The 16,454-nt window shown below is 43.1% G+C and overlaps 3 protein-coding genes across 6 annotated transcripts; 2 read left to right on the plus strand and 1 right to left on the minus strand.

Annotated features, from left to right (window-relative positions):
* The first annotated feature begins 126 nt into the window (after positions 1–126).
* LOC134186811 (uncharacterized) lies at positions 127–14,823 on the plus strand. Of its 3 annotated transcripts, XR_009971005.1 has the most exons (7): positions 127–226; positions 310–433; positions 1,655–1,727; positions 10,453–10,533; positions 11,294–11,378; positions 11,440–11,507; positions 11,654–12,184. XR_009971005.1 is itself a non-coding variant. In XM_062654875.1 (5 exons), exons 1-5 carry the CDS (start codon positions 220–222, stop codon positions 11,660–11,662), a joined length of 294 nt encoding a protein of 97 aa, XP_062510859.1. In that variant the 5' UTR covers positions 127–219; the 3' UTR covers positions 11,663–12,184. The 3 variants fall into 3 exon arrangements, 1 of the variants encoding a protein (XP_062510859.1); XM_062654875.1 differs by lacking the exons at positions 11,294–11,378; positions 11,440–11,507; XR_009971006.1 differs by lacking the exons at positions 127–226; positions 310–433; positions 1,655–1,727; positions 10,453–10,533; positions 11,294–11,378 and adding exons at positions 14,022–14,106; positions 14,250–14,453; positions 14,525–14,823 and having other exon boundaries at positions 11,434–11,507; positions 11,654–11,708.
* LOC134189838 (uncharacterized) lies at positions 7,919–9,655 on the minus strand. Its single transcript, XM_062658236.1, has 3 exons — positions 9,416–9,655; positions 9,255–9,354; positions 7,919–9,195 (listed from the first exon to the last, which is right to left on the minus strand). The coding sequence occupies exons 1-3, from the start codon at positions 9,653–9,655 to the stop codon at positions 7,919–7,921; spliced, it is 1,617 nt and encodes a 538-aa protein (XP_062514220.1).
* Positions 14,824–15,060: 237 nt separating the features above from the next.
* Positions 15,061–16,431, plus strand: LOC134195210 (double zinc ribbon and ankyrin repeat-containing protein 1-like). 2 transcript variants are annotated; one of them, XR_009972349.1, is made up of 3 exons: positions 15,061–15,168; positions 16,067–16,190; positions 16,251–16,431. XR_009972349.1 is itself a non-coding variant. In XM_062664214.1 (3 exons), exons 1-3 carry the CDS (start codon positions 15,861–15,863, stop codon positions 16,368–16,370), a joined length of 255 nt encoding a protein of 84 aa, XP_062520198.1. In that variant the 5' UTR covers positions 15,742–15,860; the 3' UTR covers positions 16,371–16,431. The 2 variants fall into 2 exon arrangements, 1 of the variants encoding a protein (XP_062520198.1); XM_062664214.1 differs by lacking the exon at positions 15,061–15,168 and adding an exon at positions 15,742–15,871.
* The last annotated feature ends 23 nt before the right edge of the window (positions 16,432–16,454 follow it).

The following is a 16,454-nucleotide window of genomic DNA, read 5'->3' on the forward strand; positions in this document are numbered from 1 at the left end:
TCCAAAGTTGCAACACTTGTGCACAACGACATATAACTGTTTCCTGCTAGATTATCAATGGTCACTTAACTTAATTTGCAGTATTTTAAACCTACGGGACATTGAAACAAGATATACGGGAAATTAGCTAAATCAAGTTGTCGCACGTTTGTATTAGATTTTGGATCGTTTCGCTCCAGGAGTGATCGGATACACGTTCTCGTGCTATAACAAGTTGATATGCATCGTAATAAAAATGGGGGCCTTAATGGGGGTTACGTGATTTTGTGTGATTTTTCTGATGTTTTTTGGTGTTTGTTTGCATGGCAGGCACGAGTGGTGGCGGTCACGGTCAGACTGGGCAGGCCGGTCAAGCGAGTAGTCGGTGGGATTGGACGATGAGGGAAAGGCTTGTGTTGTCGTCTTCTGTGCTCAACAGCGGAGATCAGAATTGGTGAGCCTGAGGAGAGTTTGCATTGTGTTTGTGTTGTTTTGCGTTGCAGTGGAATGTCGTTGTTTTGATTGACTTTGTCTGTTTGTTTGTTTGTTTGTCTGTTTGTCTGTCTGTCTGTTTGTTTGTCTGTCTGTTTGTCTGTTTGTCTGTCTGTTTGTCTGTCTGTTTGTTTGTTTGTTTGTCTGTTTGTCTGTTTGATGGTCTGTCTGTCTGTTCGTCTTTGTTGGTCTGTCTGTTTGTTTGTCTGTTTGTGTGTCGGTTTGTCTGTTTGTCTGTCTGTTTGTTTGTTTGTCTGTCTGTTTGTTTGTCTGTTTGTCGGTTTGTGTGTTTGTTATTCTGTTTGTTTGTCTGTCTGTCTGTTTGTCTGTCTGTTTGTCTGTCTGTCTGTTTGTCTGTCGGCTTGTCTGTTTGTCTGTCTGTTTATTTGTTTGTTTGTGTGTTTGTCTGTCTGTTTGTTTGTCTGTCTGTTTGTTTGTCTGTTTGTCGGTTTGTGTGTTTGTTATTCTGTTTGTTGGTCTGTCTGTCTGTTTGTCTGTCGGCTTGTCTGTTTGTCTGTCTGTTTATTTGTTTGTTTGTTTGTGTGTTTGTCTGTCTGTTTGTTTGTCTGTCTATCTGTCTGGATGTCTGTTTGTCTGTCCGTCTGTTGGTTTGTGTGTCTGTTTGTTTGTTTGTTGATTGTGTGTCTGTTTGTCTGTCTCTGTCTGTTTGTCTGTCTGTCTGTCTGTTTGTCTGTCTGTCTGTTTGTCTGTCTGTCTGTTGGTGTGCTTTTCGGTGTGTCTGTCTGTTTGTATGCTTCTCTGTCTTTCTGTTTATCTGTGTGTTTGTCTGTTTGTCTGTCTTTTTTTCTTTGTTTGTTTGTCTGTCTGCTTATTTGTTTGTCTGTCTGTGTGTTTGTCTGCATGTGTTTTTTCTGTTTTCCTGTCTGTCTGTTTTTCTGTGTGTATCTATAATGTCTGTCTGTCTGTCTGTCTGTCTGTCTGTCTGGCTGTCCGTGTGTTTGTCTGTCTGTTTATGTATGTATGTATGTCTCAGACTCTGTGTGTCTGTCTGTCTGTTTGTTTGTCTGTTTAACTTGCAATTTAATGACTCATTGCAACGCAGTGTTTTAACTTTCTAATATATTTCTTATAACTATCACAATAAGTTAACTACAGAACAATACTCTACAGTCACCAAAAAATTAGTCATAACAACACTTTCTTACTACTCGTTGTTGTTTAGGGTTTCTGTCAGTCGAACCGTCAAACCACTGCTAGAAGCCGGAGTCAAACAGCCAGACAAGTTCTCACAGAAGGCAAGCAATGGAATACCTCTAGTACTTGTACTTATTGCTGCTTGTTATTAATTCGAGGCGAGCATGCACTAGGGTTACAGTAACACTGCAATGACTCAATGGCCGAATGTAGGCGGGTTGATAGGGTACATGGACAAACGCCTTCACAGTCAGTGAATTTATTCAAGTTTGCAATAACCTTTATTAGTGATTAAAATATTAATTTTAATAATTTTTATGATTCAAATATTTATTTTTAATTTTTAAATTTTGTTACATTTTGTGTAGTCAACGGTCAGTGAACTCTTTCAACTTTGTAATAATCTTTATTAGTGATAAATAATTTTAATAATTTATTTTATTGTATTTTTTGAATTTGTCTAGTCAAGTTGAACGCAGTCAGTGATGACTAGTCTCGCGTAGCGAGACCCCTTTCCGTCGCATCATACTTCCGGGCAAAAATTGGGTCTGGTGAACAGCCTTTGATGTTTCTCAGAATCTGTATGCAGGAGAGCCAGAAATCGATTATCTAAAGACCAGATTTGGTTTCTTAAACGCTTCACTAAAGACCAGAGTAGTATGCAAGCAGTGCAATCCTATCTCAATTAGCTTCTCTTGTTTCATAGAGAACAACTCAAAGACTACAGCTACTAGACTCGTTGCTGTGTTGTGAAATCTGCATGTCTACAGCAACAATTAAATGCGGCTGCGGGAACGTTGACACAGTGGCGTCGGCAGGCTCGACGTCATACATCTATCACAACATAGACTGAATGCAAACACACTGAATGAATGCAAACGTACTCGATGCTGTTTCCTCTGTTTGACGTCTACAGCAACTGCGGACAGTCCAGAGTGAGCGATATCTGGTCCTGGAATTGAAGGGCTTGGAGCTGACGTCATCGAAACAACTTGAGTCGTCTTTCTGTGTTTGGGTAATCATCTCATGTGTTTTGTGCATTGCTTTACATCGAGTACATTCGCATTCAGTCTCCTCTGTGACGCAAGCGCACGTATCACAGTATGACGTCAATCAGAACAGATTGCCTAATAAGATATGGAAGTCTGTCGACGTCAACATTCCCTCGGTCGTGTTTAATTGCTGTAGACATGCAGATTTCACAAACAACAACGACTCTAGCTGTAGTCTTCGAGTTGTTCTTTATGAAACAAGAGAAGCTAATTGAGACAGGATTGCACTGCTTGCATACCAGTCTGGTCTTTAGATAGCCGATTTCTGGCTACGCGGCACACAGTGACATCAAAGGCTGTTCACCAGACCACATTTTCGCCTGGAAGTACGACGCGGCGGAAAGGGGTCTGGCTACGCGAGACTAAATGATGGCAGGTCTGTAGCGTTTGAAATGTCGATTGTGTGAGACGACTCAGATATGGCCGAGTCGGAAGTGTGTCCATGCAATAACACTGGTTGGACACGCCCACTCACAACCCATACAACTGCAGAAACATGGATCTCTCATTCCAGCCATACTGTGCCGTATACTGTGCATCATGTGCATGGAGTATTTAGATATACAGGCTGGCTGTAGCTCATATTTTCGACGAGAAACTGGGACCAATGGCTAGAGCATTGTCGGTTCACTCTCTGCTGGTTGAAATGCACGAGATAAGAGGTCTGATGCGAAGGCCTGGAATTAACAGCCGGACATCGGTATTTTCCGACCAAAAGCAGCATTTGTTCAGTGCTGGAAGAAGTAGTAGGACATTGTGTCTGACCAACGAAGAGAATAAGATAATATGCAAACGTGCCTTCACATGTGTTTGTAGGTGGAGAATTGCCGGTACTTATCTCAATATTGAGTCACTCAAACAAGACATTTCAGTTAGCTACGTGTTACTTATCACTGTTATCACTACATGTGGGTCTGTACGTATCCAGGGTGCACACCCGGACGTTTGTAAGCGTGACCTACACAGAGCCTTACCGTTGGGCCGTTATCGTTTGCATTCTGCCATCTAAATCTGCCACAATGTTTCATCAACGTGTTAGAACTTAAGCCTTACAATATAGAAGAAACTGCAGACATTCTTTCTTCAGGGAAACACGAATAGTCTTGTAAACTTGAGTGTAGACAGGCATTCGTGGACATAGCCAGTGTGTGTATACGTATAGTTTGTAGCCCATACGTGTCTTCGAGATCAAGTCAAATTATGCAAGTGACTGACTCTGAACTAGCGGCGTAGCCGGCTTTGCAAGACTGGGGCACTCGATCGCCGGTGTATTATGAATAATACCACAAAAGACAGTGCAATATGTTGTTTGTGTAATAGTGTTGCCATTACGGTTACCTCAAAAAGAGTTCTAGAGTAAAGCTCAACAACATTTGGGGTGGCACATGCCACCCCAGACCACCCCGTAGCTACGCCACTGCTGTGGGGGTGTCCGGATTTGCTGGACTGGACTACTGGACTCCAATATCTTTGCTGTCGCTTGTTCTATGATGTCCGCTGTGAAGAATCAATGCACACACTACCTGATCTTAGCTATGTCATACACTGTGCATTGATTTCATGACTGCCGACGGAAGACAGACTCGTGCAGGTCTGGTGCGTTCAGGTGTAGTGACCTACTTGCTATATATATAGCATAGATCCCAAGTATGAACACACAGGAAGTCGGTAGTTGGCTACAGAAGTAACATCTCGTACGTGACTAGCTAACAACTGACATACGTAACCATTCTCTTGGGCTGCACAGCTTGGTAAGACCGAATGCGATCTTGGTTGAGTCAGACGATGAATATCGTGCTGTTGCAATCGAAGGATGTGCACTACATGTTTCTCTAGACATGGACAGAAGTAGAGGTAGCTTCTCTGCGTGCATGGTGTGCTGCCCTTGAGTCGTCAACCAAGGATTGTTTCTTGCACCTGGGAGTGGGCGAGTTTGGTACTCTCATGCTACTGCGCTTGCGCATTTACTCAGGTAAATCCACATGCCGTGTACGTATTTTATTTTTATGTATTACAGTACATCATGTATACTCGTATGTAGATTTTTTACAGCGAACATGGCAAAAATGCAGAGGTACTATTGGGGTGCGGATTGGAGTCTAGTAGTCCAGTCCAGCAGTCCAGTCCAGCAGTCCAGTCCAGCAGTCTCCAGTCAAGGAGCATAGAAAGAGAAGATGGAGCATTCGTCTAAGCATGGGTGGGGTGATCCACTATCCTAATATTGTAACTTTGAGTTAGCACTAGAACGACCAGAGTGGGCTGACTCAGCTCGTTCGATTTGAGTGAGTTGGCTCGGTGCAGCCCCAGGGATCGGCCCACGTAGCCTCGTACCAGACCCTCTCGCGCGTCGTGCCCGGTTCCCGTATAACACGAAAACGCTGGAGAGGGTCTGGGTTCATACCGCCTACTTTCTTCACCTAGTGTCACCCCACGTCATCTAAGTGTCACCCCACGTCACCAACGTCAATACTTTCATACTATTAGTTCATTATGCTGTAACAATACACCTTTCTATCAAAGCAAATTAGGCATTACGCTATCTGTGATATCCCAGAATTGCATACATTCATTGTTTGTTTTTCGTTCGTCTATGCGACATGGAAACCGATTCATTCACAGAGCGATCTCCTGAGTTCGATTCACGTTACCTGAAGCTGTAAGGTCCAATGTGATTTGATCACCAGTAGCCTGGAGTCTATGCATGCACTAAGCGCTGCTCTATGACTGTGCTAGGCTACAAGAACAATATGAGTCGGGAAGCTCATCAGATAGAGTTCCAACGAAAGTGGTAATGAACAGCGTCAACTGTAGCTTGTTGGCCGCCGGAAAGGCAACGCTGTCTTCTGTGGATGTTGGCAAGCTAGTGCGCCTTGCCTTTGGATCAACTGTAGAGAGGAAAAGCGCCAGAGTTCACGGCTGCCGCTCATACGTTTACTGCGGTATCCGGAGAAAGAGTGATCATGAGGAAAGTCCAGCCAAACGTTCTTGCATACAAGAGTCATCAAAGGATATTACATCACCGACCTCTGACCATCTACTACGAATTACACAATTAGAAGCTGAGCTCAAACGTGAAAAGAAGCGCGGACAAGACTTGGAGGCTGAACTGCAACAATCAATTATTCAGAGTCAATCTATCCAGTGGCATCAAGTAGATACAGAAATTAACGCAGAGCTGAATGCGCTACAGAGAGCTGGAGGAATCATGTCAACAGGTCCAGTTGATGCAGCAGATGCATCTTCACTGACTGCAGACTTTAGTTTACATAATCTACACAGCCAATTACTTACACACGCTCCCAAAATTACATCACTGCTTTCCTCGATAGGCCAAACTGACACCACTACAGGACCAAAAGATATCTACAGCTTGGCAGCAGTCTGCTTACTAGCGAAGAAGGCAAGTGACAAGGTCAAAGGTTTTCAGCTTCTAGTTAGTTTGATGTTGGTTGCCAGGGCAACTAGTAAACAAGTCATTACTACTCTTAACCATATGGGTGTCTGCTTGTCATATAGTCAAACGTTTAGGTATGTGGAAAACGCTGCAAAGGCAATAGAGCAGAACAGAGAGCTTCAACATGGAGACTGGATCGTTGCCTATGACAACATAAATATTGAGAAACGTGTCACCCATGAGAGACATGCCAGACATACAGAGGCATGGAACTTCACGAGCCGTTTGGCTGTCAAAGTAGCCAGACTTCCCCCACCTGATTACAACACAACAGAATTACCACAATGCACTCGAGGAGATTTAGCTGTGGAAGACATTCTACCGAATGATGATGACGACAAAACATTTCACGAATCTGCTCAGACAAGAGTTCAGAAGGTACTCATACACAGGTTCAAATGCTGCAATCACCTTAAAGCAAGACATCAATATGACAACCATGACCACCCAACAACAAAATCTATTATCCACCCTATTGCAGTGATAGACATAGATGAAAGTTACACTGACAATAATGTTACTATTCTTGAAGAATTTCAAAAAATGCTGGCGATAGATGACACTGTTCAACAATGTGTTGTCGGTGACCAAGCGACTTGCAGGGCAATTCGTGCAGCTCGGCGTAGAAGGGTAGCAGATATTCCTTCAGCACGCCTCCTATGGGCGAAAGAGAATCCTGGTGATTTCCACTTCGCATGGGAGTGCCTAAAAGTCATCTTCCTCATATTTTGGGAGTCACATGATTTTCCTGGCTCATTGGCTCATCTCAGCAAACTGATCAACCGAAGTGGAGTCACCGCTGCTGCAAAAAAATTTCAACAATCCGATGAGTTCCTCAAACATGCATTAGAAGCACATCTGACTGCATCCCTCATCACCTTTCTCAATATATCTGCTAACTCAGATTTAATTGTACAAGATGCAACCATTATAACGAACGCATGGCTAAACGAAACAGCAGAGAGATTCGCCAATGACGTGCTAGTTATAGGAACAGATGAAGATGACCATGATGCAGACAACCTGTATAATTTCCATCGTTCTTTTCTGCGCATGGCCCTCCTTTATGAAGATTTGAGGGAAGCCATCAAGTACGAAGATGGCCCAAGAGTTATCCAACATTGGCGAATGTGGTTACTGTACTTCCTCGCAACAAAGAGAAGCAACTACAGCAATGAAGCAGCAAATCTCTTAGCCAATCTGAAGGCTGACTTTTCCAAGAGGCTTGCTTACATAGTAACTCACAACAGAGCTGTTAATTCTCTGGGCATACCTGGTCATGGGAAAGCAATAGACATGGCAGTAGAACACCACAATCTTGTCATCAAAACAGCTTTACGATCTTCTGGTGGCAGTATCACCCTCCATCATTTAAGAGTAATAAGCTTAGCATCTCAGCTATTACATGATGCTGCACTGTTATGCGATCAGGAAGTTCATGCTCCTCGTGTAGGTACAAGGCATACAAGTACAAGTGCTGAAAAAGACATCCAAATGATGACATCCAATCTATTGGCCAGTCAAGTCACTTGTCGGATTCCCAAAAGAAAGTTGCCATCTAACAGACATTTCACAACACCAGAGAAAAAAGGATATGAAGTTGCCTTATCCAAGCAATGGATTGCAAAGTTCCTAAGTAAGACAGACCTGAGAATTGAGGACAATCAGTCCACTGAAGACCATGAAGAAATTGATTTTCTTGATGACATACAGCTATGACAGAAATAGACACATGTACATAATATCGTAACTACTTGTATTGAGAAACATAGCCTAAAGTGAGTTACTAGTGATTTGTAATCTCTCCTAAAACATGTCTACAAGCTGAAGTGCTCCTTGTACCATCACTACTAATATTGGCTATAGTGCAAGGAATGTGAAACTCAATTAACTTTAAAACTGCTAAACTGAAGTCCCTTACAACTCCTAGTGACCTAACATCATTTTCTGATCGAATCTTATTACATTTTTTTACTAGTTTATCAATCACTAACATGGATAAGACCCCATCTAGTCCTCTCATTCTGTATCTTGTGCCACCTGCCGTCCTTCTAAGTTCAAGTAGTGCTTTCCTCAAAGCACCTCTCTGACCAGCAACAACACGACGTGATCTCAATGGTGCAGATCTGCATGGAATACGAGGAAGTGGTAAGGTGCAATCCACCTCTGGCTGAAAAATATGAGGTCGCTCATCAGATGCATTGCAGAAGGAACAGCACAAATCACTATCAGGTAATGGCTCATCTGACTGCAAAATCTTGTAAACAAGAACTCTTCTCAAACAGACCTTATTTGAGGCAAGAGTCACAATTTCGTTGTTGCACACTGACAGCCTACGGTCCTGAGAGTGTGCCACAAACCGAACAAGGCACAACCTTAGTGGATCTCTCCCTCCACGTCCAGCAAGCTGCACAAGCTCAGATCCACTGTCTGGCAAACCGAATAGAATAACTTCACTGATGTCATCAATGTCCACGCCAAGGCCAAACGCACTAGTAGCTACCATGACTCGCTGCTTGCCACACTTGAATTCTCCATAGTGTTGAGATCGCCCCTCAAGTGTCATTGTGGCATGGTATTGTCCTACTGTACCCCTGGTTATACTACTGCAGCTGTACACAAGATGAATATACACTTTATACAAAACATCCTTTGATCTGCAAAATATAAGAGTTTTTGGAATATCTTTAGAATACTTTACAGAGGACAACATAGAAGCTAACAAGTGGAAGACTGACGAAATAGAGGTGGATGAATCCAAAGTAAAATGTAAGTTTGGACGATTTAGAGATCCAGATACTAGAACATAGTCAGGCATATTCAGATGTTGGGTTACAGAAGTAATAAGGAAAAGTGGAGCTGTTGCTGAGAGAGCCATAATAGGGACAGTAGGCAGGCAAGAACGAATAAAACTTAGTTCCTTGTAAGAAGGTCTAAATGTAGACCCCCACTCTTCGATCAGATGTACTTCATCAATAGCAATGAAGGAGATTGCTGTCTTCAATTGCCTAGACAATGCGTTTCGCCAAAAACTTGATGTGATCGCTTCTGGAGACGTATAAACTAGACAAACCACTGTTACCCACCATTGCCTGACCAAAAGATTGTCCAATACTACTCACTTAGTTTGTACTTGCTGGAAGAAATGTCTTTCAACAGTTTCTCGTCTGACAAGGACTCAATTCGTGTGACAGACACTCCCTTTCTTACCAGTTTGGCGACCTTGAATCATCAGGAGGCTAATAACTAAAGCAAACTGGCTGCTTCAAGCGACTACACCTACCTGATCATGCATCAATGATATCAGCGGGCTAATGATCACACACACTCCGTTCAAGAGAAGGGCAGGCAGTAGGTAGCACAAAGACTTGCCGCCCGAAGTCTTCAGTCGAACAAACACATCCTTGTTCGAAAGAATCGCCTTGGAGGCCTCAAGCTGACCTTCACGAAAACTATGGTGTCCAAATACGTCGGAAAGAACAGATTTCAGACCGAGTTCAAAATTCGCGCTTTCAGAAGCCATTCCGCGCTTTGTGAAGAGTCTGCGCACAGCTGTGCGGATCAAGTACCCTATGCTATGTCTGAGACCTACCACTCTGGTACTAATAAAAAGATTCTACCATTACGTAACAGCCTACCCAAAGGGTTCCCACCTCCCAGCTTACCGTGTCTTGTACGTCTTCTGAAAACATCCTGCAGGTTGTTCAACGTAAGAGATATATTGGCGATCGCAGGAGAAACGCGTCCACGTCCAAGAGACTTTCTGTGTGACACATGAGAATAGCACTTACACTAATCGTGTTAGTAGCCCGAGGCTTTGTGACATACGAGCTAAGATGATCATCTAACAGCATAAACGGTAGGCGGTATGAACCCAGACCCTCTCCAGCGTTTTCGTGTTATACGGGAACCGGGCACGACGCGCGAGAGGGTCTGGTACGAGGCTATTGCCGGGGGGGGGGGGATTTTGCTGTATATCTCTGAGAGTTGAGTTACCGAGTGACAAAAATTTACTGAGGGGCGAATTACTGAGGAGGAGAATTACTAAAGAGCACATTAAATAGGTACTTTACGGCACGTTTGCCTTACGTGTTCCATGACATAACAATGTATAACAGCCACTATCTTATTAAAATATTTTTATATACTAAAAATTATTTGTTATCAATAGTTTGTTTGTAGTTATCGTTGCATGTTACATTAGGTATGGTGCATGTCTGTGATGTGATGTGTGCATGCGCGCGCGTGTGTGTGTGTGTGTGTGTGTGTGTGTGTACATGTACACATTGTTGATCTGGTGTGTTATGTTGGCTGTTGTAGACAGAAGCCGAGGCCGCTGCTGCAGACGAAGCCGTTCGACAGGCACAGGAAGCAGCCGAGCAAGCACTAGCTGAACAGAGAGTAAGCCGAGATGTACACACATTTACCAGCCACATCTTTGTATATCATATCACCTCAAAATGCCACAATGTTTACCCTTATGTGTTTGAAAGACTTTCAGCTTGTGTATAAGGCCATCCTTCATCCAGTGCCACACTAGCATATGATTTCAGTGTTTTGTATTGCTCGTCTGTGTGGCGCTCGGCATTTATCTGCATGGAATTCGCATCTCGTTTGTCTGTTGTTGACACGTCAAGCAAAAAGGATTTTGAAATCCTTTCAAATTGTTTCTGTTTACAAATTTGGTTTGTTGGACACGTTTTCGTTGTGTATCGAGCATGTGTAGGGTATAGCAGGTATGTGATGTCTCATATGTGTAAGGGGGGCATTTATTCTAGGGTAATGGTTTTATGTGGCTTTTTAACTAAAGGAAATACTTTGTACAGCAATGATGTTGATTTTTGTTGATTTTTGTTGATTTTCTGAGTTAGTGAACTGTAGAATGCTGTTGGATGTTGTGTTTATGGTGTTGTTTGTTTTTATTGTTTCTGTTTATTTGTTTGTCTGTCTGTTTGTGTGTGTGTGTGTGTGTGTGTGTGTGTGTGTGTGTGTGTGTGTGTGTGTGTGTGTGTTGTGTGCGTGTGTGTGTGTGTGTGTGTGTGTTTGTTTGTGTGTGTGTGTGTGTGTGTTTGTATATCTTTCTTTCTGCTTGTCTGTCTATGTGTCTGTCTGTCTGTCTGTCTGTTTGTTTGTGTGTATAGTTTTCTTGCTTTGTTAATAGAAACTTGAGAAGCAGTGCGTTCAAGACGAACGTAAGGCAAGAGGAGGAAGCAAAGAAGCAAGACAGTGAAGTCGAAGAGAGGGAGGTCTGTGTTATGGGTGGGATTGTGGAGTTTTTGTGCAGTCAGTGATTGCTTGGTTTGGCAGGCAAGAGAGAGACAACTTTGTGGAGAGAGGGAAGCTGAACGTGCACAAGCAATTGATGCACAGAAGTGGTGTGTGTGTGTGTGTGTGTGTGTGTGTGTGTGTGTGTGTGTGCGTGTGTGTGTGTGTGTGTGTGTGCGCGCGTGTGCGTGTGTGTGTGTGTGTGTGTGTGTGTGTGCTCTATGTGTTGCTTGTCTGTGACATTTCACATGTCTAGAGCTCGTGAAAGGGAAGAATATTGTAGACGTGAAGAAGAAGACAGAGCACATTGCGTTAGTTCTTTGTATGCTTCATCATCTTCAGTACAGACATTTAGTAAACAGCAGCAATGTGACAGACAGGCAGGTTGCGTATGCAGGAGTGTGCATGAACACTGGCAAGTGTTGTGTGATTCATGTGTGGTGGAAACGTTATGTGACATCACGGATTTGTGTTGTTGTTGTTTTGTATGTATTGTGTGGTGATTGGTGATTGTGGCATTGACAACATGTGGAGATAGAGACAGGTAGAAGGCTGATGGACAGACAGTTGCACAGGGAGATGGACAGAGAGACAGATGGACAAAGAAATAGACACATAAAGATAGAAAGATGGACAAACAAACAGACAGACAGAGACAGGAAGACAGACAGATGATAGACAGACAGACAGACAGACAGACAAAGTGCAGTGTTGCTCATCTGACATAGTCACACACATTGATAAGGTCATCTTGTGAGAACCGTTCCTCCATATAAATTCCAACCTCCAGCAAATATACACAATCTACAGACACACACTCGACATTCAGCAACTTTCTATACCTAGATGATATCACTGCTAGGTCATGGGCACAAGCTATACTTCGTATCAGGCATGGTGGTTTTTGGCTCACTTCTATTCAAAACCTCTCACCAATTGCATTTGTCGTCGGTTGGATTCAATATTTGCACGTATGACCAAGTTGGATTTCAGGGTTAAGATGACTGGTAGACACAGTGCTTAGTCAAGCAATCTCACTGAATGCCCAAATAGACACTATCAGTTACAAGTTGCAAAAGTCACTGAATCCAGGCCAGACACTGACAGATCTACTACCTGACACTGAAAACTCACAACATCAGCTGTCAGGAAAACTGGACAGAGCACAAGTGTTGCACATGATTGAGAACTCGTCAATGAAAGATGCTGCTTGTTTGAAGTCTCATCAAGGAAAAGGTTGAGTAGTCTGGCTGGACTGCATTCCTAGTTCACAGAAGCTTGCACTTTCTCTGATTTGTTCTGTTTGGCAGCTTTTGTTAGGCTGGGTCTCCCAATGCCACTGCCTCCTTCAGTTGATACATGTGAATGTGGGAAACGACTGGATGATGAAGGTTACCATCTGATGTCATGCAAAATGAGTGGAGGAGTGGACCAGTTTGGACCCATAATTCCATCAGTTTGATCAGACTGTCTAAATCACGTCCATCTCAACCATATGATAGACCGAGACAAAGTGTAGCAGCTTCCAAGCCAGACCTGATATCATCGTTCAAAATGCATTTGAATTGAATATTGAGCTGGATGTATCCATAGCTCACCCCTGGTGTCCTGACATCAGTCTAATTGCCAGCACAAAGCAGTGGATGAGCGGCTCTGAGAAGAGAGGAAAAGAAGAAGGAAACGTACAGCTCAGAAAAACATCCACGTGGCTCTAACCCTAATGTGGTCTTCCTTGTGTTTGACCACTTTGAACATATGGGGTAAAGATGGACAGCAGTTTCTGCATCAGATATTCCAATGATCAAAAGAGACGACACTGGAAAAATCAACAGCATGGATTTCAAACTTATTGGCGATGGCAACTGGCAACGACATTGCAGAGATGCAATGAAAGTGATATCAAAGGAAATTAGACAGGATGACATGCTCAAGATACTCATTAGATGATTTATACAAAAGTCAATTGTACAGTAGATAAGTTAGCACTGGAGAGATGGGCCTAGTGGTCGTAGATAATCTTGAGCTGAAGACACAGTATAGTTTACAGACGGACAGACAGGCAGACAGACAGTAGGCCTGCACATATTATGCAGACATTATATTGAGCATAATTGGTACTGACAAGCATCGAGCATAATTGCAAGGTTTACGAGCAATACATCATCGTATACTCATGTAATAGCTAGTCTGCTAAAGCAATATTAATATGGTAGAACTTGGAGATTGCATGAGGCATTGATGTTACAATAGAACAAACATTAATGAAAAACCAGTTAAGCATATTTTTGCTGGAATGTCAAGCCAGTTTGTTGGCATTTCAAAACTTGTAGTTTGGTTTTGTTATAAGTTTACTTTGTTTTACTTTCCAACAAATCACTTGAGCCAAGTTGTGTCAAATTGTGTGAGCATAATTTGAGCAAAATTGTACAACTGAGTGAGCACTGCAGCATAGCATAATGCAAGATAAAATGAGCATAATATGTGCAGGTCTAGCAGACAGAGAGACAGACAGGAAAGTGACATGTAGGCAAGTAGATTGAAAGTCAGATGCACAAATAGAAATCGCAAAGGCAAATTCGTCTTGTATTGGTCTACTGCAGTGTAATATATTGCTGGCATTTTAGAAAGCTCGCATGGAGCAGTTGGATGCTTGAAACTGAGAGCAAGAAGCGGCCAGCACACAAGGAAAGACGAAGGTTTAAGCAGCAGGTAAATCGCAAGTGTAACTAGTTTATGATTTATTGAAATATACGATTGTGGTGCAGAATTGTAGCAATTAGTCGTTTATTTGTGTAGTACACACACACACACACACACACACACACACACACACACCACATGTTTTTTTGTAGGGAAGTGCATTGGATAGTTTGCTCCAGTCATCACTATTCACGTGGCACTGGTCATTGCTATGAATTGATGTTCATGCATGTTGGTGTGGTTTGCATGCAACATGCTGCAAAGTAAGTTAAATGTATTGCAAATGTATTATGGGAGACATCAAGTGTCAGTTCTCAAATGAATGTAAGGTAGATGAGTCTGTCTTAAATACAAAGGTTGGTTGTCTCTTAATGTTTCTAGTTACACAAAGCGGCAGTTGAATTATTATTGTGATTGTTTTCTCTAGCAAGTGAAGATGATGAGAGAGGACACGAGCAGTAGGTTGTGAGTCTAGTCCATCATGGAGTCGTGCAGTGGATCAAGAGAAGCAAGCAGTCAGCAGCCCAGCCGTCAGTTTGAATAGTGGCAGAGTTTGCAAACGAGCAGACAGACTAGATGTGTAAGTTAGAGGAGAGATGGAGTGATAGTGAGGCGTCTAGATGAGGTGAGAGTATGAGAGTGTCCAGTTGTAGGAGGTACACTGTAGTGTTGAATTGAGTTTTGTTGAATACATTACTGTACTCACAAGTGCACGTGTCATCTAGTTGCAGAGCAAATAAGCAAGCATGTCTGCTATCTTTTCACTTCAAGTCGCTATCAAACGTCGTTCTATCAGGGCATCGTACATGCATGCGTGAGGCGAAGCGCATAGAAGCGGTGTTTTTGTGATGACGTGACAACGCCCTTTAGGGCGGGATCAATTACGTGTCAAATCTGACGGCCAATGAGAAGATGCCAATCAGTCACGCCTACATAGACGTGACTAGACCACACTACGCCTACACTAGACCACATAGCTTGCACGCGACGGCAACGCAGGAGGTTTGTCAATGAAATTTGGCGCGCGCAAAGCAACAAGCTCATTGGTTGGAGCGGAGAGCGGGTGTAGAGGTGAGTGAGACGCGCAACGTTTCTTTCTGCCAACTCGTCGATGTATCCCGGCAGAAGATCTCGTTGAATTTCTCGTTTGTGCGAAAGAGCGCTGCCCCCCCGCGCACAAGCACACAAGAAATTACTAAGACTGACAGTTTGATGTTGTATGAGAAGGTTAGGGAAAAGAGATGAGCGCGACACACAATCACGGTTTCTCTTATTTGCTTGTAAACCCGTCTACTGGATTTGTGTGACGTGATGGAGGAGAAACGCGCCAAGACTTTCACGTCTCGACGTGTTTGTGATGTTAGCGCGCATTTGCAATATATTGCGGTTGTATTGTGTATTGTAATAGACAGTAGACGGGTGTGGGGCGTGGTGCGAGGTGATAGATTAGAGCAAATGGATTGTTAGATTGTGATGTGAGTAAAGGCCTGTCCACACTGGCAACTGGATCGCGATCCAACCGCAACGCTGTCCACACTTGCAACTCGATCGCGATCCGTCTGATCCACATCGCGAGGTGGATTGGATCGCGATCGGTTGAATCCAATTAGAAATAGTGGGCGTTACTTTCACGTACGCTACGCCGGAACATCTAGCACTCCTCACTCATCTTTGCTCTCGCTCACCTTACGTCGCTGTATCAACGCTTTCTACAAGCAAAGAAACCACACGTACACATCGGTCATCAGTCACGTAATAGCGAAATGAGGCGGAGGTATCGTTTTCAAAGTGCAGTGTGGACGCTCGCTATCCCGATCGGATCGCGATCCATTCTGGTCTAGTGTGGACAGGCCTTAAAGGGTTGATGTGGTTGTGTACTGATTGGATTGAGAGCACGTGTTGAGTGAATTGTCGTTTGTTAATGAAATTGGAAGGATTTATTGTTATTGATGTGTTACTGTGATGTTAGAATGAGTGAGAGAGACATCACAACATTGAATAGCCAACTAGTGGTTGCTGTAAGGAATAACAAAGGTGATGAGGTTGACAGATTGTTGAGTCAAGGAGCTTCACCGAATGCTTGTGATGAATATGTATGTTATTGATTGAGTGACTCGTTTTATTGTTGTTTACAACAACTCACTCTAATGTAGAGATTGCCTGTACTGGTGGATGCTTGTTTACATCGCTCCTATTCTGTATGTAAGCTGCTAGTGAAGAGAGGGGCAGATGTGAACAAAACTACTTCTTTGGTAAGTGTTGAGAGTGAATGAATGAATGAAGAGAATGAGATTTAAATGATGTGATGAGATTTGTGATAGGATGGATATTACAGTAGAGAGAAACTATTAAACACA

The sequence above is a fragment of the Corticium candelabrum genome, chromosome 1 (genome assembly GCF_963422355.1).
Source record: "Corticium candelabrum chromosome 1, ooCorCand1.1, whole genome shotgun sequence".
NCBI lineage: Eukaryota > Metazoa > Porifera > Homoscleromorpha > Homosclerophorida > Plakinidae > Corticium > Corticium candelabrum.

Coding starts and splice junctions, on each gene's coding strand:
- LOC134186811 (XM_062654875.1), top strand. Junction 434..1,654: donor AACAGCGGAGATCAGAATTG/GTGAGCCTGAGG, acceptor GTTGTTGTTTAG/GGTTTCTGTCAGTCGAACCG. Junction 1,728..10,452: donor CAGACAAGTTCTCACAGAAG/GCAAGCAATGGA, acceptor TGGCTGTTGTAG/ACAGAAGCCGAGGCCGCTGC.
- LOC134189838 (XM_062658236.1), bottom strand. CDS start 9,655: ATGGCTTCTGAAAGCGCGAATTTTGAACTCGGTCTGAAATCTGTTCTT. Junction 9,355..9,415: donor TATCATTGATGCATGATCAG/GTAGGTGTAGTC, acceptor TGATGATTCAAG/GTCGCCAAACTGGTAAGAAA. Junction 9,196..9,254: donor TTCCAGCAAGTACAAACTAA/GTGAGTAGTATT, acceptor TGGTTTGTCTAG/TTTATACGTCTCCAGAAGCG.
- LOC134195210 (XM_062664214.1), top strand. Junction 16,191..16,250: donor CGAATGCTTGTGATGAATAT/GTATGTTATTGA, acceptor ACTCTAATGTAG/AGATTGCCTGTACTGGTGGA.